Here is a 23565-nt window from a genome sequence, read left to right on the forward strand (position 1 = left end):
CTGCTGATACAGTGTACATTACATAACATTAGGCCTACAAGATTACGAATTCTGTTCGTGCTATGAACACTACCAATTTATGTACTGTTATTGTCTAGCTAATTATACTGTTTAATTGTGTCTTTCACAACGACTAAGATAAAATAAATCAAATTAGAAAACCGTACAAACACTAAATCATGCCGGTAAACAAAATAAACATTACATGGGAAACTTATACGCGTTCGCGCGAACATTTCAAATGAAACTCTTGCCAAGACTATTACGTCTCCCAAAGCAGTACACTAACGACATACCCAACTAATTGTGCGGCTCAAATCTATTCTTGAATCACAAACGAATTTGTTTTTAACGTCAGTTGACGCCCAATCAAACCACGAAATACTATTGTATTAGCATTTATTTGGTATGCAACAGCGAATTATAACGACAGATTAAACTGGCAAAGTCTTCAAGGTTTGCCACACACATACTTTAGTTTAAATTAGTGGAGTACGATTAAACACAAACCAACACACAAAATCTACCTAAAAGCAATTTATTATGTTTTCGTAGTGAATGAGGAACTTGCAACGAAGAAGAATAGAAGGTAAATTGATCTACAAAAGGTTTTCAGGTTTTTAAAGTACGGCGGTGGATTGTACTGGAAGGCAGCGGGAAAAATCTTTGGGATTTGCATAGACTAGAACAACGAAAACTCCCGATTGGTGAGAGCCATTGCATCCACAAACCTAAACACACGGAAAAAATATGTTATTAGATATATTCCCATTTTGCTACAATATCGAGTGGCTGAACTTCTTTACTTTCGCCTAAATTGACAACAAACGTGTTTCTAAAAATGATATACTTAATCCACTACTGTTTATGTTCTGTCTGTACAGCTTGAATCCAGTTATCAAGTCTGTACCAATTTCGCAACAGTGCAAAAATATATACCATGGCCAATTTAGGCATGAAAATATTGAATCCTAAAGTTGTCTGCCTTCTTACAAATTCCCAGCTTTGTAATACACGTTACCGGGTCATTTCGCTGCTGCAGTGAACATAGCGCGGCGTATGCGCCCAGGGGTAAGCAGTGGTCGGTTGTACGGCATTCTTGGGAATCCACCAACCGCATTTATTTGCATCAGTCAATGGAACGCGGTACAAATCGTTTGGAGCTAAAAATATATTTGGACAATATAACATCATGTGTGCAAAAAAAACAACATATCGACGTTGACCGAAAGGTACCACAAAGTGGAAATTAGTGTGCCAGCTAGTGTAAAAGCTAGCACAGTGCCCCTGTCAACAGCTGCACCGATGTGACCTTACAGACAGAAACAGTGCGTGTACACCCTGTGTAGCTCTGCAATATAACATCAATTTTTAAATTTGGGGGCATATGCGTTATATCCTAGTAATCTATAATGAAGCAATTTGTATACGGCTACCCTCATTTTCAACAGCCTTGGAGATATTCGCTTATGTGTGCTAAAAGTTTTGCTTTTACATTTGCAATTGCCTCAATTGTCTATCCCTCACTAGTTACTATTTAATACTTACAGTTCCTGGACCGCACATGCTTTTTAAGTAGTGTAATGTGTTTTGAATAACTGCGTTCATTGCCAACGTCTGGATTCGTGTAGTTGTTGAAATGGTCAGTAACCCTTCCAGTGTTTGGTATTGGGGGAAGTTTAAATGGCTTTGGTTCAGGCTCCGACGAACCTACATATAAAAAGGTGGCTGCATTATACGAAAGATATTTATATTTGCCTGACTAGCTTAGTATAACTACTAACTAGCAACCTAAGTTGTTTTTGATAAATTTACCGGACTAAAATTGTATAGCCTAATTTGACAATTGAAAAATTGCATTTTGCACAACCTTTCCCGATTAGCTCAGGTAATATTTGACCTCAATGATATCCAAATAATAGGGATAATACTTTGGTTGAACAGCATCAAATTTACCTGTAGAAGCTGGACACGTATACGGTCTTGACTGGGGCGACAGATGGGATTTGATGGAATCTTGGTATCCAAGTCCAGTTAAGCCGAAAAACGCCATCTTGTGCAACACCCAACTGACTCAGCCCTATTTCAAACTACTTAATGTCTGATATACAGGTAAAAAATCACATTTAATATTGCTTCACTTGCAAAACTTCACAATTACGCTACCTTAGGTTGCTATAACAATATACGCGCACAGACAAAGTTAAATGGAGCGGTTACGCGTTTTATTTGACGATGCGAAAATTATTTATTGCGTATGATTTCTATAAAAATGTATCAGTGTAATTTGCTTCTTTTTGTCAGCTGCATAAAAATCACGGGCCTGACCTCGCTGTCTCCTAGTGCAAGAGCAGACCCAGACAATATACACTCAGTGAATTAGGCCACTTTTGCTTGAAGTGGAAACGCTCTTAAAAACACTTGAAACTGAAGTAGTGTTATGTACCGACTTTGCACGAGCTGCGCAGAAAGCGAAAGTTTGTTCGCCATTGCCAAGTTGAGTTTTTTTTGTGTTTTTATGCCTTTTGCATCATCCTAATAGCGGTGCACGATTCTAAGACTTTGTTGGATGTTAGGTAGGCTATAGAACGTTGACCGCAGAGGGCACGCAATAAATATTATGTTGCAATAATTTTGTTTTATGAGATAAGAAAGAACAGACAACAAAAGATGCAACAAACAGAATGGGGCGTGTTGAAGCAAACAAAGCATCAATAACCACAAACACATATGGCCTATTGTGTAGCGGTGTCTTGTTTCAAATCGGCATATTCGGCTTGCGATCAGTTCCAGACGAGTCGAACACATAAGGACAGGACGAATATACAAATCTACACGACAGAACAGATTTTAATACAGTAGAATGGTAAGAAAACCAAGAACTAGTTCTGAGCTTATATGGCAGTAAAATCAGATGGATGATTTCCGGCGATGTTCAGAATGCACGTGTTTTTTTGCGGAATGACAGGGGTCGCACAGCATAATATAGTGTTGCCATAACATGTAAAGTGTTTCTTCCCGAGAATTAGGACCTGGATAATTTAATAAACCCGAATCTATTACCTAAATTTCAGATAGAGTCTAATTATTTTGATATTAACGTATTTAAAATACGTCATTATGAGTAAATCAGGATCACAAAGTCGTGTTCAAAGCGCTGCTTCATCAAGAACCAGTGGAAGTTCTGGATCGTACAATCCGGACACGAAACGTTACTCTCATCCATCAGATATCATGCCTACGGGAAGGAGAATGTTATACACAGGTAAAAATAGGGATATTTTTGGTTGACAGGGTCAAACGTTAACGAAGGAATAAACTTATTAACACTCGAAGGTGCAGATGCTGTAATTTAAAATCGTGATTCAAACTTGTCGCTCGTTGATATAGGGTTTGCTTATGGCTTTACAATATAATAACCGTTATTTTAAACAAAAAGTTTTAATCCAAATCTTCACCTTATTTTAGGACCGGACCAGAAGGATGTTTTCCAGAAAGTGAAAGTTGTGGATCAGGGCCAGTACATCGGCCACGCTCCCCTATCCCAAGAAGTAACCAGTGTTGCAGGATATCTGTACACAACCTACCGTCATCCCGCCACTTTATGTCGAATGAGACATGAAAGGCCGGGTGAAATTGGTTGGAATGTTCCCAAACTCCTCAAGCATTCAGTTCTGCCGGTCAAAATTGAGCCAGGCAGACGATAATTTCTATGTTGGCTAACGTTATATTTGATCACCAAACACGTTTTGCAACACAATGTGATCTTAAATTGCATTAAGTTGCTTATCTTTCATTGCGAGTCGCCGTATTTAAGACTATCCGGCGTAGAACAATTTTTCTTGGTTTTTCCAAGTGCGATGTGCCCAATAAAAACACAACCAAATGTTGTTTGCGTAAAAGGCAATTTTACACACAATTTAAATACAAACGACCACACAACAGCGTAATATATATTGCACCGTTCAATTGCCCATAAATCAGAAGAAATAATTTTATGGCAACACCAATCTACAGAAATGACGTTCAGAATATTGGGTTAAACCCTTCGCGTAATTCATTTCAGTTAAAAGTCGACGTTATGAACTGAAACAAAAGGAATTATTGCAAGTTAGGGCCAAGAAATTTTACGAAAACCACGTGTACAATGAATTCAACGCTGTTCAAACAAGGCCATGTAAGCAAAGCAACAACATTAATTCAACAAGAAACTATTAAAATGTTTGTCGGGTGTCGGGTCAGATTTACAACCGACGACAACGAATAATTACGGGCAAGGAAATATTTGCCCACAAAGTACAAAAACACATATTACGAAATACAACGGAAAAATTATTCACCTAAATGACTTAAGGTAGCGATGCTTGTGCACTATAGCGGAAACTAATGTTACTACATCACAAGAATGACATGCAGCGTTGCGATGGGCAGGAGTTGCAAGGTGTTCAGTGCTATCCAAAGGTTGTACAAGGGTTTGGGTAATGTTTCTCAAACGAATAGATTATTAACATTGCAGCAAGGGCCTGCCTTCAATGCAACAAATTGTTTTACGGCGAACTGTATTATGTGAAGGCCCAGGACTAAAGTTTTCGTGACCCTGTCTACACTGAGTGGACGGCTATACATCGTCAAAAAACATCATCTTTGCTGTAAAATCCAGTAAAATGGCAAATATTAGAACAATCATCCAACGACTACTTCTTATAGGTGTACAAGTCATAGTCTTTCCCTTTGGTCTGAGTAAAGTAGGCGGTTGGAACCGGAAGATTAGCATCCTGACGCTGTCTCTCTATCTCCCTCTGCTGGTCTTCAAGTGTTGTTTTGTGTTCTGTTGCAGCGGTGACGTCACCGGAGCGTAAAGCTTTGGTGACATTGGCCCAAAGTTTTCTGTTAAAACGACAACTACGTTTTAGAGCAGCTCAGAAACCATCACAGCGTCGCACAAACATGAAAACAGAAAAAACCTAAACGGGTAACGGGTAAAGTTACGCACCAAAAACAATATCTCCATCCACCACCGTATCTACTGCTTTGTCAGCCGCCCTCGAATATCAGCCGCACGCAAATCTTAAACTAATGTTTAGCGCGCAAGTACAAGTATTGTCACCAAATCTGACGAACAAACTGTGAGTTAAGTTGGTAACCTTGTATGACCAAAACTCTATTGGCGCAACGGTTTACAAGGGCAGGTTAAAGGCGAATCTCAATCACGTGACACACCAGCAGAAAGCGTGGAAGTGTCATTGAAATATGTGAGCCGCCATCGATTGCAAGTCATACAGAAGTAAAAACTTTGTAAACTGAGGTTTTTAAACCGAATAAATATGGTTAATACCTTGACTCCAACATGTCTTGATCTTCAATTGGTCTCACATACTTGGAAAACAACTCCAACTTGCTGGTGTCAATAATTTCAATGTTACTTGGACTTGGGTTGTTCTGAGTTTCCTGTAGTGGAAACAAGTTAGAAGTTACTCAACTAGAGCTAGTTTGTTAAATTCCATACAAATCAAAAAGAGTGACATACGATCAGCATTTCATTTTCAAAAACAAAAATATTAATTTTGCCTGTGAAAAATGGCTGTTGTTTGTCAAAATAGCTGTAAATTTGTATTTGTTATTAAAATGGTTTGTTAATACTGAAAACATATAGTATAGACTCCAAAAGATTGTAGAATCAATAATAGCTCAACTGCTTATCCTAATACATGTGCATTGTATGAGCAACACAAATTAAAACAACGATTGATATTAAAGCTTATATTAATTAAAGTAATTAATTTAATAATTACTTACTTCACTGAAGTAACTGAACTCAAGTTCTCCATTCCATTTTCCCTGGACTCGACACGAAACAAAACCACTCTGGTCTTTCACTTCACCGGTTACCCTGGAACATAAAACTTCAATTAGTGATTTATTTTTATGAATAATGCAAACAAGGAGTGGTATTGTTAGTAGTGCTATGCATAATTATTAGCAAAAAAAACAAGTTGGAGTTGGAGCCCTAAATTAGGTCAACGCTAACTTTTGTTTGCCTTGACAACACCAAAATCATATTTCAACTTTGCATCTAAATTGTTTCACACTCAGAGGAAATGTAATTGAAATATAAAGGCAAAATACTTGGAAACATTCTACTTTTACAAATACCAAGCATAAGGCTGATGAAAGACATGAGTGTGCAGTGGGTTATACAACTTATACTAACCAATAAACAGGCACCTACCTATGCGGCACACCTCCATACATTGGTTTGGTGTGAAACACAATGTTGGCAGTTAAACCTGTTGCTTCACAAGTAATAGCACATCTCCCACCCAACTCTGACCAAGGTACGGTGAGTATTGAGCGGGCGTATGCAGATGGGTACGTCATAACATAACTCTCACTGTGATCGGTCAATGTCAATGTTCCTTAAAACAAATTTGTACTTGTTTAATACATGTATATATATTTACATGGTATATGGTTCGATTTTGTTGCTTTTTTGCACACCTGATAAAACTAAGTAGTAACTCTCAAAAGTTTGTTCTATTAAAATCAATCTGTCACAAGAACTGCACCAGAAACTATGGTAGGCAAGAAAATGGAGAATATTCTACTGCACAATTCCCATTCATCTCAGGTTCAAGTTACACAGCATCAACAAAACTATGGACCACACTAATATTTAAAAGAAAGCTCCTTACAACCGCTATTATTGTTCCAATTAACTTTATTAAGCTAATATTATATATCGTTAGTGCACATAATATATCTTTTTTTACAGCAATCACAAAGTTGATGACACACCTTCTCCAATATTTATAACTCCTACTGACATGTTCATGAACTTTGACCTCGTCCAAATATGTGAGTTAACTTCTATTCCTTTGTCTGGACAAGAAGTGTAAAATGCAGACACTGGAGGGTGGTGTGAAACCTGGAAATGTATATTATTGTGTTTAATCAATTTTTAAAAAATTTTCTAATATAATACATTCTATTTTTTAGATCAAATTCATATAAATGAAAACACAAAATAAATTTTATACATACATATATACATGATTTTTTTGGTCATGTCTACAAAATATCAAAGCAATCATATATTAAAGTTGTAAAATATACAGATTTGATTCCAACATATTCATGTGCAAGACGAAATGACCTTGTCAAATTACTTCAGACGTTGCCTAGTTACCAACCTGTTCAGCAATAAATTGTATCCTTGAGTGGGTTTGTGTGGAAGGTGTTGTACTGCCCTGGTTCTCGCTATTTGAGGTACTTGGTTGCTGTGGTATGTAGTAACTGCACTGAAATACTTCGCCAACTATGGGATTGTATGGTTTCTTTGTTATCTGACCTGTGGAAAATAAATAAATGATCGTGTAGTTCTTTTTTTTTTTCTATTTTTCTGCTTCATTTCTATAAAAAAAATTTTGTGTCTAGTTCAATTCACCTGTACTCACATGCAGTCACACAACCTAAGGCTTATTTAAAGGGTGTAATTCTGCAGGAGTCACATGAACAAAACACTCTTTTTTATGAATAATTTGCATGTAAGTTATGAGCATCAAACGATTCCAAGCATTACTACAGCCTTGCTATTTATGGGCTGCTATGTTGACTTTCTAGTATTACGCAAACAAACCTTGTCGGCCAGAATGAAATGATGTCAGGTAGAATTTTAAAACTTTGTGCATTCGTTCATGAGGAGTATTTCCATCAGGTATTTCCAGCAGCAAGTTGCTGTGGCCAAGAAAGTCTGCATACATTTCAAGCAAACTTCGTTTCTCCAGAATGAAAGTGGGCAAAGTAACCTGGAGATGCAAATATTATATTTTTGCATTGTAAAAAATCAATTCTAGGGCTGTGTTTGATTGAGTACAAAACTCTTTTGTCAGCACTTTAGAGCTTGTTTTACAGTGCGTATATTTCATCAGCATTCTTTAAAAACGCATGCATATTGCACACTAAAGACATTAATCTGAACTGGACCACAAACAGAGCGAGAGTGCGAACACAAACAGGAAATGCACAATCAATAACTACACCCTCATTGCAGTCCTATTGCTCTCACCTTAGTGAGATCCATGCCAAGTTTCAGCTGTGAAAGTAAGTGCATTATAATGTTTTTATGTTCATCAACAGGGCCGAGATCCTCTTCATTGTTGTTGGCAATATCTTTTACTTCTTGTGATGGGTCAGCAATCTGTGGTGTTTCAAACTGTGCAAGAATAAACATTTCTTGAAAGTCTGATATACTGTTTGCTTCAATAATTTTGAAAGCTAATCAAATAAATTTCAAAGTGCTAAAATTTTGGAATATTCCATGGGTAAATGTTTACACAAAAATTAATTGATAAAAAACTGTTTGCTTCACTTTGTGAAACAAAAAACACACTTACAGTGATAGGTTTGGTTTCTCCAATTGAACTGACATCCACTGGGTGGTGATGTGAGCCCATGTGAAGTTTGCTGTCTTGTTTTGATTCCATCCACTGGATTTTTGCATCTGAATATAAAAATTATGTATTGGGTTATGACAGAAGGGTGGTAAACGATCGGCTAAACAAGAATGTACACATCTGTGAAAAACTTCTTGCGGTGAAAATATATTCAGCCAATTATAAAACACTTTCTAATCACAACCTATTTTAAACTAGAATGCCATGCTCCAAGAGGATTTTATTTTTGTGATAATTTTAAACCCAAAAGTTTCCAGATAATCCAGTTATGTATCCATAAAGATGTATTATTTTCAAATGTAGCATGATACCACATTTTAATAATACAACTTATACCCCAAGAAGTTTTTATTTTTGTGACAAACTATAAAACTAAACGTTTCCAGTTGTTCAGATATATGCTAGTGTCAATGAAGATCACAAAACAAAATATTACCTGGTGGCAATGCTGAGGTAATCTGCTGATGATATTTCTGAAGGATGCTGTAGCAACTGCTTAGAGACTGAATCATGGCAACTGAAGTGGATTTCATTAAAAGTACATCCTTGTCTAATGCAGAAAGTCCAACAGACGGGTCGTCACTGCCAACTGATGCATCTTCACCTTTGTCGTTGTCATAGTCATGGTGAAAACTGAGACTATCCAGCATACTTACAAGGCCAGCGTGGTAATTGTCAGTCGAAACAAGTGCCTGAAAACAGTGGGAGGTAAATATACCAAATAACAATAAATCTGAAATATTTCAGGAAAAAATATTCCTGTTTGCAAAAATTTAATGCTTGTTTTCTTCAAGTTATTTCCATTATCATAAAGGTTCTTTGAACCGAAACATGTAAATCACAAAGTATATTTACCTGTCTGGCATCCTGCATTTGTTTCACATCAGAATATTGTAGATGGCGTTTGTTTTCTGTTGAAGATGACCAAGCTATCGGGAGTTTGTTGGAGCCCCGGCTATCACTGCGTTGTCGGCTTACTACAAACAACCAAAAACTTTAATATGCAAAGATCATGATAATCAGTTATATCATAAAACTGGTGACGAACCTTTACCTTTCTTGGAGCTGGAACTTGGTGTATTTATTTCAATGGAGGACTGGTTCAGCATTTCCTCTTGTGTGACATACTTAACAGAGCTGTTACTTGTGGGTCCTGATAAATGCTGTACTTGATCTAACAAACATGATGATTTAAGACATTGAAATACAAAGGCCATACCTTGCAGCAACATTAAAAAGAAATATTTCAACATACGTAGGTATGAAAGTTTGAAGTAAATACCTTTAATTTTGTTGATCCCACTACTGACTGTGCCTGACACACCAGATCGTGATCTGGGTTTTCTTTCAGTTTTTATTGGGGGATGTTCGTGTGCAATTTGTGAACTGAAATGTTGAATTACTCTCCGTAAACGGGAAATCCATTCTTGGCGCTCCTTAGCATCGCTTGCTACAATATTAAGGATTCCATTGTTGGCAAATGAAAATATCACTAAAATCACTATTAATATATATATATTTACCTCTTAGTTTATAAACTTCACCATTTGCTGCATTTACAGAGAATGTGTATGAATCTTCAATGCTTGGTGCAATTACAGCTCCTGCTAATACAAGAGATCCTCTTGGTCGGTACTGTGGGCTTACTGCTTCAGTTTTGTTGACAAAGTATTCCAAGATACCATTTTGTGGATTGAGTATAAAAAATCTGAACAAAACATACAATGAGTTTGAAAGCTAAATTATCGTTTATAAGAATTTACATAACCATATTTTAATATGTTTCATAGCAAAAAGGTTCGACTGTCAGAAAGGTAAAATTGCGAAAAAAACAACTGAAACCAACAAAAACATATATTTAAATCAACCAAAATGTTATGTGAATACAACAAACTGAAAAGTCCTAAATTAGAGAACCTGTTTTGCCAGCCTTTCATGACGTTTGTATATTTGCTTAGCTTCCCATCGAACGGCAGTAAAGCCGATGCATCCATGCTTTGATCACTCATTTGATTTTCACGCCTTTCCAATGAATTACTGTACTGAATGCTGAACTGGTTAATTTGACTACTTAGCATTCCCAGGCGTTTTTATCTTTCGCGTTTTTCATGTTTGAAAAATCAAAATATTCAACAATTGAACGAAGCGTTTTCCGGTTCCCGTAAAAAGGAAATAAAACGACAATACCATGTTAAAGCACAACACCTGCGATAAAAATATAATGGTCATTTTCCGGCATAAAATAATATTCAAATGATTAATTTATGTGTAAAAGTTTCAAATGATAGATGAAATAATTATTGTAAATGTTTCAATAAATTGGTGCTTAACCTTAAGTCACATATTACTAAACGTTCTGTGTTTTAATTTTCAAAATATACATTTTATTTTACGATAATTTGTTGCTCTACCTGAAAATTTGTGATTAATTACACTCGTCGCGTCAATTGAAATTTCATGCTTCAATTAATATCCCATGATGGAAAGTTTTTACATGATAAGTCGGAATAAAACATGTAATTTTATTTAATTCATATAAATTTAATTTTCGCAAAAAACATGTGTTCGGTATAGCAATAGTATTCATAGCCACATTTCCAAAATCATCGTAATTAATAATTTGCGTTTAATTTGATAGAGACAAATTAAAAAGTTCTTTTAAATTAAAAGAGTGTCTAATGATTTGCTATGTAGAGACTGTGGTCTAAATTTGCAAAAGTCTTCTTCCTATACGCACAGCTGTTACGTAAAGCGTTACGCATGAGCGAATTCGCCGGTACAGCTGAGTGGAAAGTTTTTGCACGAGTCGAAAAGTTTCCACATCCTTTCACATTCAGGAGCGGTTTTACCTAAAATTTTGCTATTAATTTTTACTGTATCCACAATTATGAATCGGCTTTGCAATGCACTGTTCACTCGTTCCAATGTCGCTCTTCTGACAAGAAGTTCCAAAGTAAGTTGTGTGATGTTTATTTTTTGTAAGTCGCAAATAAAAACTTGAAAAATCTTTTGAAAAAGTGCATGTTTTGCTGTATTTGCATTGCCAAACTACTATATGTTTAATAAAATTTTTTTTGCAACATATCCAACCATTTTCTGTTTTATTCGTGCTTTAAATTTTACCATGGAATTTTTCTTTTTTTGCAGCGACTCAGTTCAGCGTGGGTAGGGAACGAATCTCTTGAAGAGGATGATCCCGAAATATTTCAGATTGTAAAGAAAGAAAAAGACCGACAATGTAGAGGCTTGGAACTGATTGCATCAGAGGTATTACATCCTGCATTAAGAAGAACTATTTACATTTATAAACTTGCAAAACACTTGAGCCACTATTTCTGTTTCGCTTTAGAACTTTTGCTCCAGGGCTGCATTGGAGGCAATGTCCACATGTCTTTCAAACAAGTATTCAGAGGGATTGCCAGGTATAAAATAACAACAAAAACAATTTATAAATTAATTTATTTTGCAGAATCACAAATGTATACAAAATGCACATTACATATTTTTAGAACCAACTCGTTTTTTAAAACAATTTGCTTACATACTTTATTTTGCAGGCCAACGTTATTATGGAGGAACTGAGAATGTGGATGATTTAGAAAGGTTGTGTCAGAAACGGGCCCTGGATGCTTTTCATCTTAACCCTGAAGAGTGGGGTTGCAATGTGCAGCCTTATTCTGGTTAGGAAACCTTTCATATAATACTACATATATAAATGTTACTGTTTACCTGATGCATGCAACAAATTTTTAAAATTTACATGCAAAAAAATTTTTTTTGCTTAAATATGTCATTACATTACGTTAAAATGGAATGCTTTACCTACATGCATATTTATATATTTGTATTGTTTAGGTTCACCGGCAAACTTTGCTGTGTACACTGCTTTGTTGAAACCTCATGACAGAGTTATGGGACTTGATCTTCCTGATGGTGGACAGTAAGTTTCATTACCACAGTTTGTATATCAATACTAATCTTGTGACATCATTTGGTTGCTCAACTGTAAATATGATGTCGTTTAGCTCAATATTGTTAAATAATTTATATGACTGGCTTTAAAACAAACTTGTTCAGTTTTTATTAATTCTTTAAACCTGGAATTGCTTTTCAGTTTGACTCATGGATTTATGACGGATGCAAAAAGGATTTCTTCTACCAGTATTTACTTTGAATCCATGCCCTACCGTTTAAATGTGAGTATGGAGTGTTGAAACATAATATTGTATCATTAAATATTTGCATTTTTTCACAGCCTAAAACTGGTTATATCGACATGGAAATGTTGGAGACAACAGCAAAGTTGTTTCGCCCCCGCATGATCATTGCTGGAGCGAGTGCCTATGCCAGACTCATCGACTACAAAGGAATGAGAGAGGTAACAGCTGTTCTTTTAACTTTTGGGATTACCTTGACCTAATACCATCAACAAATTACACAGTAATCATCCAGAACATGTTTTTCTAATTAGTTGCATTTAAATGGGGTTATATTTTGTCATTGTGCTGTATGTTTGTGCTTTAAAACTACTTGTATTCACAGATTGCAGACCAGCATAATGCATACGTATTTGCCGACATGGCTCACATTAGTGGACTGGTTGCAGCGGGACTTATACCTTCACCATTCGACTACAGCGATGTTGTCACGACAACAACACACAAAACACTAAGAGGCCCAAGGGCTGGCCTTGTCTTTTTCAGGTTAGTAGTTAAATATTTTTTTGTTTGGTCTTTTATTTTGTAAGTTTCAAGTACTTGTCAATCAAAAAATATGTTTGGATTTAGGGTTGTTGCCAGATGCAAAGTTTTATTGCAGGAAAAAGTTATTTGCCTTGGCCAAACTTTTGTGGGAATTACCTTTGGATATACTTAAAACTTGTCCAAAGTAACATATTGTGACCTACTTGTTACTTAATGTGTTAACAACAGGAAGGGAGTTCGTGGCATGAACAAAAAGACAGGAAAGCCCATTATGTATAATCTTGAGAATCCAATCAACTTTGCTGTCTTTCCAAGTCTGCAAGGTGGACCCCACAACCATTGCATTGCTGGGGTTGCTGTGGCATTGAAACAGGTGTCTGACTTAATTTAATTTTATTTGCAAAATAAAATGGCATGGGCACCGATAAAAACCAACCATAAGGATTATCCGGTCAGGTGCTTTCAAATTGCATTAAAGAACTTAAATGTGGAACAAAAAATCAAGTGGAAAACAAAACAAATAAGCTTCTCCTCTGTTAAGGCAATCTGATATAAGTTGTTAATTGACTGTGAAGTCACTGAGGTCTCTTAGGCCTTTATTGACAGTGTGTAATTTAAACTGTTTGTTTCTGTAGACAATGGATCCACATTTCAAGGAATATCAAATTCAAACCATGAAAAACGCTAAAGCAATGGCTGAGGCTTTACTTAAAAGTGGATACACACTAGTATCAGGTAAACACTTCCATTATGAGCTAATTAATGTTTTTTAAGTCAATTTTGTTATCTGAAGTTCTAAACATAATATTTACATTTTATGGCTGATGTTGAACTTCTAACTGCTGCCAAGTTATTTTTGGGAGCTGATAAGATTATGCTGACTCTCAAGAGTACAGAATTCCCCCTTTAATTTAATTGATGTTTGCCTTGAAAGATCCTGTGTTGCAAAATTTCCATATTCATGTGCAACTTTGCATTTATTTTTATCATCTGCAATTAAATTTTTCAAACATTTTTTACTGTAAAAGTTTAACTGTTTTTCGTTGTGATATTTTTCTTCAACTTGCAACAGTTGATAAATGTTTGTTGCAGGTGGAACTGATAATCACTTGGTTTTGGTCGATCTCAGACCAAAAGGCATCGATGGAGCCAGGGTGGAGAAAGTTCTTGAACTGGCGTACATCACTGTGAACAAGAACAGTGTACCGGGGGATAAAAGTGCATTAGTGCCTGGAGGTCTGCGTCTTGGTAAGTGAAGGGGGTTCGTTGTATTTAAAATATTGTATGTGACATGCACCTTGAAGTAGTAACGTTTTGATTCTCTACTACCTGAGTATATTTGTCTGTAAATTTGACTTATAAGTTATGCTGTCTCAAATAGGTATAATGTGTCAAAAGATTTCCAATAGAATTGTGGTTTTTAAACCCCAAACTGTGCGTTCTTCCAGTGGTAAAACAACAAATTTTGGATTTTATTTGCTTGTGATCCAGGTGCTCCAGCTTTGACATCGCGCAAAATGGTGGAATCAGATTTTATTAAAGTGGTTGACTTTCTTAACAGAGGAACCGATATCGCGGTGGAAGCTAAGAAAAAAACAAGTTAGTAATATTTGGTTTTGTTCTGAACCTAAGATTTAGTACGTCCACTATTATGTTCCAAAAAGTGTTACAGGTAACACCTAAACAAGTTTGAATCTTTTAGTTTTTAAGTATGTGGTGGATTAACACAAAATTCCAAGGACTTTTCTGAACATTGTAATTATTTTTCTAGAAAAAATTGCTGACTTTAAAGAATATATCCAAAGTGATCCTGCAACAGTAGCAAAAATATCTGAACTAAGAAACGACGTTGAGAAATTCTCCCGCAGTTTTCCGATGCCTGGTTTCCTTGATCGTTAAACCTAGCTAAACACCTGCCTTAACGTTTGACCTCAAAAGTTAATCTGAAAGACTTTTGCCTTTTCCTGTTTATTAGGCTGGTACCTGATTGTAAATTTTTACTGTAGACCGTGGTTGACAATTTTACTTTTTAAATTTCGCTTTTATAATTTGCGTTTTTACAACGAACTTCAAACAGTTTTAGTGAATGACAATATTTTTCGGTTGCAATCTCTGTTTGACCCTTCATATTTACCTCTTTTTGATAATATCAAGCCATATGTACTGTACCCAAGCCCAACTCCCTAGTCAACAAATACGAATTCTGTTTTGTATATAAACATGACATTTAATCATTAATATTTAACACATCTTCAGGGTTATTCAAGTATTCTAACTTACTTCTGTAATGATAATCTGCCTAACTTGCAATGAACTGTGTACTGTGCCAAATAATACTGAAATGATGAAGGGTCAAAACTTTACTACCGCTAGGCAATTGTGTATGTATTTCTAAGTAATGCTTGATCCAGATACAATTAAAAACATTTCAGCATTCTGTGGATAGTACATTATTTAGGGATTTTAGCGTGGAACAAAATAATTAGCTTTATAAATATTTTTGTGTGTTCTTTTCTGTAAATATACATAAACATAATTCTGCATTTCATTCTGTAGCCATTAAAGCACTGCATTACACAACATTTTTACTGGTGACACAATAAACTGCTTTTAGTCAATGGCGTGTGATTCAACATTTGTTTGATCAATCAGATTTAGGTAAAAGCAAGTTATTTTAAAAATGCCAGTACAGGTCCTGTTGATTCAAAAGATATTGGTGATTTGAGCAGTGCAAGCCTGGCATCCGGGCCCTGTATTTGCGAACGTAACTCAATGGCAGCAACAACTAATCGGGTTGAATGATGTTTGCTCTCATGCCATTTGGTTCTTTATCTTGAACTAGTGCTCAAAGCTACAAAAGTTTGAATAACAATCTGCAGAAAGACAAAATAAAATGTCAAATTTTACTCATCCAAAATGATCTACAAGACGCTTTGTATAAAATGAGCGACAAACAGGACATTTAAAACTGCAAGGGCTTGTGTTTCTGGTTGAACCACTTTGCTGTGTAGAGTGAGTATTGTAATCACTACAGGGTTCGTCCAAGGAAAACTGTTCAAGGGCATTTAGGCAAGTTGCGTGAAACAGATGAGAACAAGATAATAAAGCAACGGAATGGCTTGGCTGGTTCGAAGCAGCACTGAAAAATAAAACAGAACAGCAATGTTTCAAATGGCCCATTTTAACCACTTGCTTCCTAACAATATAACAACAATTATGTTTTTGTCTTGACTTTAAAAGTAGGTCACTTCAATAAATTCTAAAACTTTTCTCAAATGATTTTGCCTTCAATAAAAGGTTTCAATCTTTTTTTCATCTGTGTGGTGACATTGAAACTTTCACCTATCTTGTACACAACATTTAAATTCCCAAAAATCACATACAAGATTTGTATTTTAACCTTCATTGATGAGACAACTTAGATCGAAATACTGGACTGTGTGCAACTCCCTGATTGTTACTGGTTCCTTTGCTTTTGCATACAGGTATCATAAAACTTTTTAATGTAGTTGAAGATATACCTGCTTGTTGTTTCAGCATTTGAGGTTTGTATGCTTAAACTTCTGAGGCAGATTGGACAATCAGTTGTTTCCCTATCGCTTGCTTTGATTGATATTTGAAGCCAGGCCTCTTCTGACAAATTATTCATCTGCACTTTATCCCAATGCATGAAAATATTCCTTTTAAAAACAGATTTAAGAAATGTTTAGAATTGCAAATTGTTGTTGAGCAACAGTTGCAAATAATACATGAACAACAAGTCTCCAATGGCCTAGCAAATAATGTAATGACAATGTTAAAATGAGACAACACATAATTTCCACTACACTAGCAAAAGCAATAGGCCAAATTTTAAAACATAACACCTGCTTTCTTGTATTGACTCATCAATGTCATCTAAAAAGCGCTCCACACGATCACTTGCTGCCATGGCAACCAAACGATCTGTGATTTCACTCAGTTTGTTTTCGTAAAAGGTTTTTCTTAGTCTTGGGTCTTTTGGAGGGATGGTTTTTCGTAAGTGCCGATACCATTTCCTTACAACATAACCCCTCCAATGTGCTTGGATCCTAAAAAGCAAAATCTCTGTACGTGACTTACTTTGTATGACACTGGCTATTTATATGATTTTATAATGAAAGAACACACATACTTCGAAGCACTTTTATGCCTAAATGCTTTTGTTCCATCATGAACCACTCTTGTTTGGTAACCATTCCTTCTGCACATTGGACAGGATTTCTTTCCAGTAAACCTTTCAAATGCTTGCAAACAGGCCTGGGCAACAGATAGATTTGTGTGTATAAGCTGCAGACAGATGGCCACTGTTTCGACCTAAAAGGTCTCATCAGTGCTTGCTTATCATTAGATAGATTTGTGATTACAAATTCCTGCAAGATCGTCTATAAGAGACACACCAAGCTGCACTGATAAGACCTTATAGGTCGAACAGTGGCCGTCTGTCTGCAGCTCAAAGAATGAAATGTTCATGTTTGTTGACAATACAACTTATTCAAGAGGGCATTGTTACCATTATCCTTTGTATTTATAGCCAGAGTGTGGCATATTATTATTTAGATTTGCTACCTTGCTTAAAAATCCTAAATGTAGGGTAAAGCTGTACGTACCCTGTGGAAAACATGGGAACAACTAAGAAGAACTTGATCTTCCAGTCGAAATTCATCTTTACAAATGACACAGGGGTTGGTGAAGTCATCCCGTTTTGTTGAAGTTTGCTTCAACTCACTCCATTCTTGTTCAGTGAGCAACCTGCGCTGGTCTTCAGTGCATGAAACTAGTCCCATTTTCTGAGCTTCGAAAGTAATTCAACTCGTTCTGTTTGTTGTACTTTCAATTCTTATGACTCTAAGTATACTTGGAGGTGATTTCATAAACATGTGCTTTATCAATGACTTCAAATACTGAAAAATCGGGATCTTAACCATAGACTACAGATGCTGGTCTGGTGATCACTGTACCTTGCCAATATACACACAAAGCACTAGCTGAACAACAGGACAGGCGTCATCAGCTCCACACCACAAGATTTATATTCCTAAAAAAAGCCAGACTGATTCTGTTGTTAAGCTAGTGCTTTGTTGCATATGTGCTTTATCATGTGTGTCCACATGCACCAAGGTTGATGACCACGATAAAAATAGTAATGTAAGCTATGTTTCACAAGGAGTTAAAGAAATCAAAATTGTGTTACACAAGACCCAACATACCAAGTGTTAATGGCCTTGGTTTAGGATCCAATGTGTACTCATCCTGTGCTTTATTGATTACTTTGCTAACAGCTGCTTTTTTCTTTCTTCCTAAACAACAGAATACCATTGTGTAGTTTTGATGAGGATGTTTTGTACCATTCCTTGTACAAGCCATTTATTCCATCACAGCATTGCCTTGTTTATTATTTTTACTTCAAACTTTGTTTGGTTCGATTCAAATATTATGCTGCTGTTTCTGTTAGGCAAGGTCAGTTGTATTGAGAATCGACTAAAATAAATTTGTTTATGCTAGATTCACCTGTGTCCACTGTAGACTTGGCATTTTTAATTGCATTTTGTCTTTGTCTTTCCTGGTTTTTTAAAGCTTGTTTTAAAGTCGGCTTATTTCTTTTGATAGGGTTTGTCAATGAAAAATCACCAAGGGCCATTTCTTTAATCAAATGATCCTGGTAAGCAACTGCAACAAGGGCTGTTGTTGGATTCTGTTAATAAGTCAAATGTACCAAAGTGGTTTATGAAAAAAATAAATAAATTATTTACAATATGTAAACTAAAATTAGGTGCAAGTGTATCCGACGTCATATACATCAACAGCCCACTGTAGTATGGGTATGTACTTGTTTCTATTGATAGGGCAAAACTAGTACCTGTTGAATCTTGTTTGGCATGTTTCTTTGGTCCATAACTTATCAAAGTTCGGAATTCAAGTTTGCAAGTGGCGGTACACGTTGCCGTCGTAACTCACAAGATGGTATCCGGCCAATAATACAAAAATATTTCATGATACATTTTGTAAACTATGAATACAACGGTTAAAAACTAACAAAAAATTACATTTTTGTGAATCATGCTACATTTTTGTGAAATGATGTCCCATATACATCAAGATACAAAAAAGCAAATAATCTGTGCAGTAAAGATTACTTTGAATCTATTCTACTAAACTGCTGATAACGCAAATCGTGTTTTTGTAGCGTAGAGCTAACATTTTCGTACAGAACAACAAGCAAAGACGATAAGTTTATTTTAATTTTTGTAGGTCAGATAACGTGGGGTATGTTGTGTTGTGGTGTTTTTAGCTTTGGATGGCGCTACAACGACTTGTTCAAAAACATTTCCAATTGGTTGGACCATTTATTAACCTGCTTTACAATCGTTGTTTTTATGTATGCCTACTTTTTTATTAGCATTATTAGTATGTAAATTTTAATGTTTGTGCGTGTGGTAAGAATAATTACACCGCGTTGTACTGCAGAGTCCCACGTATTTTTGAACTTGCTGCTTAATCTGAAGATGTAGGTAGCCTATGTACAGTTTCTTAATATGGCAACTTGAGTTGTTTAAAATTGTTAGGCATTGATTGAATACAATTATATCTTTCCTTGTTGTTTAATTTTTAGATTTAGAAGTTACCACAACTGGTAAAACTTTTATGCCCTGTGTAACTTGTGATGTTTCACAATGTTTACATGGGGACAGCGCAGCATTGAAGAAAATGGTGTGGATGCTTCTCAAATTGGCCCAAGCAAGGTTTCAATATTTGAAAACCACGATATTCAACAAGCAAGCTTTTTCAAATCTGGCTCTGCAGTTTTATTGAAGGATGGATCTGTCTATGCCTTTCTAAACCATTGCAAGTCAAGCAATATCGTCAGCAGCAAAGTGACAGCATTCGACACAATTGTTATTACTCAGGTCTGTGCAGGCCATTGTTTTATTATTGCTATTGATGATCGCTTTCGTGTTTATGGATGGGGTAAAAATGAACATGGTCAGCTTGGTTTGACTGAGTATGACTACTATTCTTCACCAAAACCTGTCAAATCTTTGCAATCGTACCAAATTATCAGTGTTTCCTGTGGGCAGTCTCACAGTTTGTTTTTGAGCAGTGGTGGTGAAATATTCACATGTGGAAACAATGAGTTCGGGCAACTTGGCACAGGTGCAAACCAGTCACCTAAAAATGAAATAAAACAGATTGTCTCACTAATTGGAATTCCGTTTGCCCAAGTTTGTGCTGGTAGCTGGCATAGCCTTGCTGTCACATGTTCTGGTGCTGTGTTTGGATGGGGAAGAAATGATCATGGCCAATTAGGTGTTGGGGACAGTGAGAATCGTGCTGTTCCTGTGTTGCTAAAATCGCTGAGATCACAGACTGTCAAGTTCATATCCGCTGGAGGTTGCCATACTGCAGCCCTTACCAAAGATGGTGGTTTGTTCACATTTGGGTCAAACAAGCAAGGACAACTAGGGCATGGAAAGTCATCTGAAACATCAGTAAACCCCAAGAAAGTGTTTGAACTTATGGGAAGCACCATCACCCAAGTCGCATGTGGCTGTTCTCATACTTTAAGTTTTGTCCCAAGCTCCAAACAGATCTACACTTGCGGGGACAATTCCAGTGGCCAACTCGGTTATTCAGTTGCAAAAGTTGGAGGCAATTTTATCCCACATGCCATCACAATGCCTAGTCACAACACCAATGAAAATGTTCAGTCGACAAGTGCAAAAGATCTTGCTCCTGGTGTGGACAATTCTGTGACAATCAAGCAAATCTGTGCTGGTGGAGACGAATCCGCAATCGTCTTTTCTCCCAACAACACTGTACCTCCATCTGATTTTCGTGAAGTCCCGCAGCGAAGACGTATACTTACTCTAAGCGATGAACTAATTTCAAAACTTGAGTCACTTTCTAATGAAACCAGAGTTATGCCTGATGTTGAAAAATATCTTTACACTGTGATGAGCTCATCTATGTGTATTAATGCCTCCTTTTTGTCAAGTGAACACCACAAGACCAATGCCAGCTTTCATGGCATAAGTTTTATGGCAGCAAGGCTTGGATATAACAAACTTTGTTCATGTAGATGTACAAGGGTTCAGGATATTATGGTTAAATCCATGCAGGAAAAACTTATCCCAAGCTTAACCGAAAGCCCTCCTGACATTGAAGCTTTAAGGGTTTATCTTGTATTGCCTGAATGTGAGATGTTGAACATGGTTGACCACTATCAGAACCTCTTGATGCCATTTGCTCATAAATGTTCAACTCTTACTAGTGCTGCTTCGAAAGTTCTTGACAAATGGTATCGCACAATGGAGCCTTTGTACTTTGTTAAACCAGTGGACATGTGTAAAAAATGCATAATGAAGGTACTGAGACAGCCCATGGTGAATGGGGTGAACTTGCAAAGGTACCTTTTCCATGTACTTGATTATTTAAAGAAACTAAATCATGCAAATGATTCAGGAGACAGGTCAATTATTCCTTATCAACAATTCTATCTTCCCCATATCACAGATCTGGTGAATTTAGATGACGATTACACAAAGTGGATCCAAGGTCAACCAGGACGTATCTGCCATTACCCATTTTTACTAAACTCCCAAGCAAAGACCTCTTTGCTGCAGATAGATGCTGTGTGGCAAATGAGAACTGCATATAGCGAAGCTCAAGACCGCAACATGGCTTCGTTGTTTGGTTATGGCAGCCAACAATATCTTGAAACTCCTGTTCTGGAACTTGAAATTCGAAGGAGTGATTTGCTTCACGATGCGTTAACGAGTTTAGCAAATGTGGATGTGAGGAGTCTTAAGAAGCCACTGGTGGTGAAGTTTTCTGGCGAGGAAGGCCAAGATGCTGGCGGAGTCCGGAAAGAGTTTTTTATGTTAATCCTAAAAGAGGTGATTGACCCCAAGTATGGAATGTTTCAATATTTTGACGAATCGCGCCTCATGTGGTTCTCAGATTTTGAACTTGAAACAGAAATGATGTACTTCTTGGTTGGACTTCTGTGCGGTCTTGCAATTTACAATAACACTATCATCGATATCTGCTTTCCGCTTGCTTTATATAAAAAACTGCTGGGTGAAGTTCCAACTCTAATCGATTTGCAAGAGCTCGACCCAACAATGACCAGGAGTCTTAAACAATTGCTGGAGTTCGAGGGTGGAAATGTGGAAGATACGTTTTGTTTAGATTTCACTGTGAACAGAGACAACTTTGGTGAAAGTCGTGTGGTGGAATTAATCCCTAACGGTGCGAATGTTGCTGTGACAGAACAAAACAGACAAGAGTATGTCACTGCTTATGTTGACTTTGTGTTCAACAAGTCTGTCCGGCACCCGTATGAAGCATTTTACAAAGGTTTTCACAAAGTCTGTGGGGGTAAAGTAATGGACTTGTTTCGACCGATGGAGCTTATGGAAATGGTTGTTGGCAATCAAAACTATGATTGGGAAGTATTTGAAAAAACTGCAGACTATAAGGGTGAATACTACAGACAGCATCCTGTGATCAACATGTTTTGGAACGTTTTTCATGCATTCACGTTGGAGGAAAAGAAAGAATTTCTTTTGTTTCTTACTGGTTGCAACAAAGTTCCAATTAATGGTGTAAAAATAGTGATTCAGTCCGTGAAAACTGGAGACAACCATTTGCCTGTTGCTCACACCTGCTTTAACTTGTTGGATTTGCCATTGTATTCATCGCAAAGTATATTAGAGCAAAAACTAAAAACTGCAATGCTCAACAATCAGGGATTCCACTTAGCATAGTATGTTCGAATATATGCTCATCTTTTGCATCATTTTATTTACATGTACTGAAACATTGCATTGTATTCTGAGTATAAATTGCATTGTATGTTTTCGAAATTTTTCAGTGCTTGCTCAATATCTCTTGCAATTCATTTAATTTTATGCACATATACAAAAATTCTTTCAGTGTGGGGAAAAATAATTATTGTTTCAAGGCTTTCCAGGTCTATTCCAGTTCTTGTATATATATTTTGCTTTCATGAACGTACAGTTAACCTGGTATTTGTGCACTGTGCAATGCTATGTTCTCACTAAAAGCCATGCATATATATATAAACTTTGTTATGTTTACTGCAACCCAAGCTTGGTAGCTTATATATCTGGCCTGTGTACATCTCTCATGTGTTTTTAGTTAATTGTTATTTACATGCACACAAAACTTATGTAGTTGACTGCAAACTGTGTTGGACTTGTTAATGGTTGGATATGGTGACTTCATTTATTGCAGAATTATTTCATGACGAAGTTAAAGTGTTAAATAAGCGACGTTTCAAGTTAATGTAACCACATCTAATATGATAATTTTAAAAGCCTTTCATTTTCCTAATTCTTTGTGTTTTTTCTTTACCATTGCAGTGA

The 23565-nt window shown here is 36.4% G+C and overlaps 6 protein-coding genes across 7 annotated transcripts; 3 read left to right on the top strand and 3 right to left on the bottom strand.

Moving 5' to 3' along the window:
- Positions 1-385: 385 nt before the first annotated feature.
- LOC145909011 (sperm microtubule inner protein 11-like) lies at positions 386-2144 on the bottom strand. Its single transcript, XM_082996332.1, has 4 exons — positions 1957-2144; positions 1549-1710; positions 1022-1163; positions 386-731 (listed from the first exon to the last, which is right to left on the bottom strand). Exons 1-4 carry the CDS (start codon positions 2051-2053, stop codon positions 683-685), a joined length of 450 nt encoding a protein of 149 aa, XP_082852458.1. The 5' UTR covers positions 2054-2144; the 3' UTR covers positions 386-682.
- A 936-nt stretch (positions 2145-3080) lies between these two features.
- Positions 3081-3723, top strand: LOC145909012 (uncharacterized). Its single transcript, XM_082996333.1, has 2 exons — positions 3081-3265; positions 3469-3723. Exons 1-2 carry the CDS (start codon positions 3121-3123, stop codon positions 3705-3707), a joined length of 384 nt encoding a protein of 127 aa, XP_082852459.1. The 5' UTR covers positions 3081-3120; the 3' UTR covers positions 3708-3723.
- Positions 3724-3804: 81 nt separating this feature from the next.
- LOC145908993 (oxysterol-binding protein-related protein 11-like) lies at positions 3805-10607 on the bottom strand. Of its 2 annotated transcripts, none has more exons than XM_082996312.1 (15): positions 10371-10607; positions 9977-10161; positions 9736-9903; positions 9508-9627; positions 9309-9430; positions 8890-9145; positions 8394-8500; positions 8066-8212; positions 7637-7805; positions 7191-7348; positions 6796-6925; positions 6230-6416; positions 5797-5890; positions 5336-5448; positions 3805-4887 (listed from the first exon to the last, which is right to left on the bottom strand). In XM_082996312.1, exons 1-15 carry the CDS (start codon positions 10529-10531, stop codon positions 4695-4697), a joined length of 2310 nt encoding a protein of 769 aa, XP_082852438.1. In that variant the 5' UTR covers positions 10532-10607; the 3' UTR covers positions 3805-4694. The 2 variants fall into 2 exon arrangements, with proteins under 2 accessions (XP_082852438.1, XP_082852437.1); XM_082996311.1 differs by having other exon boundaries at positions 9502-9627.
- A 659-nt stretch (positions 10608-11266) lies between these two features.
- LOC145909000 (serine hydroxymethyltransferase, mitochondrial-like) lies at positions 11267-15774 on the top strand. The gene is made up of 13 exons (XM_082996320.1): positions 11267-11406; positions 11601-11720; positions 11803-11875; positions 12011-12133; positions 12309-12393; positions 12568-12649; positions 12709-12831; positions 12996-13156; positions 13385-13529; positions 13792-13891; positions 14249-14404; positions 14648-14755; positions 14928-15774. The coding sequence occupies exons 1-13, from the start codon at positions 11341-11343 to the stop codon at positions 15053-15055; spliced, it is 1470 nt and encodes a 489-aa protein (XP_082852446.1). The 5' UTR covers positions 11267-11340; the 3' UTR covers positions 15056-15774.
- Positions 15775-16032: 258 nt separating this feature from the next.
- LOC145909001 (RING finger protein 32-like) lies at positions 16033-19114 on the bottom strand. Its single transcript, XM_082996321.1, has 8 exons — positions 19035-19114; positions 18686-18869; positions 18385-18474; positions 17785-17969; positions 17310-17434; positions 17023-17226; positions 16678-16836; positions 16033-16295 (listed from the first exon to the last, which is right to left on the bottom strand). Exons 1-8 carry the CDS (start codon positions 19068-19070, stop codon positions 16064-16066), a joined length of 1215 nt encoding a protein of 404 aa, XP_082852447.1. The 5' UTR covers positions 19071-19114; the 3' UTR covers positions 16033-16063.
- Positions 19115-19791: 677 nt separating this feature from the next.
- LOC145908990 (putative E3 ubiquitin-protein ligase HERC4) lies at positions 19792-23562 on the top strand. The gene has a single exon (XM_082996304.1). The coding sequence runs from the start codon at positions 19849-19851 to the stop codon at positions 22942-22944; it is 3096 nt and encodes a 1031-aa protein (XP_082852430.1). The 5' UTR covers positions 19792-19848; the 3' UTR covers positions 22945-23562.
- Positions 23563-23565: the final 3 nt, after the last annotated feature.

Source organism: Ascidia mentula, chromosome 7, assembly GCF_947561715.1.
Source record: "Ascidia mentula chromosome 7, kaAscMent1.1, whole genome shotgun sequence".
In the NCBI taxonomy this organism is placed as follows: domain Eukaryota; kingdom Metazoa; phylum Chordata; class Ascidiacea; order Phlebobranchia; family Ascidiidae; genus Ascidia; species Ascidia mentula.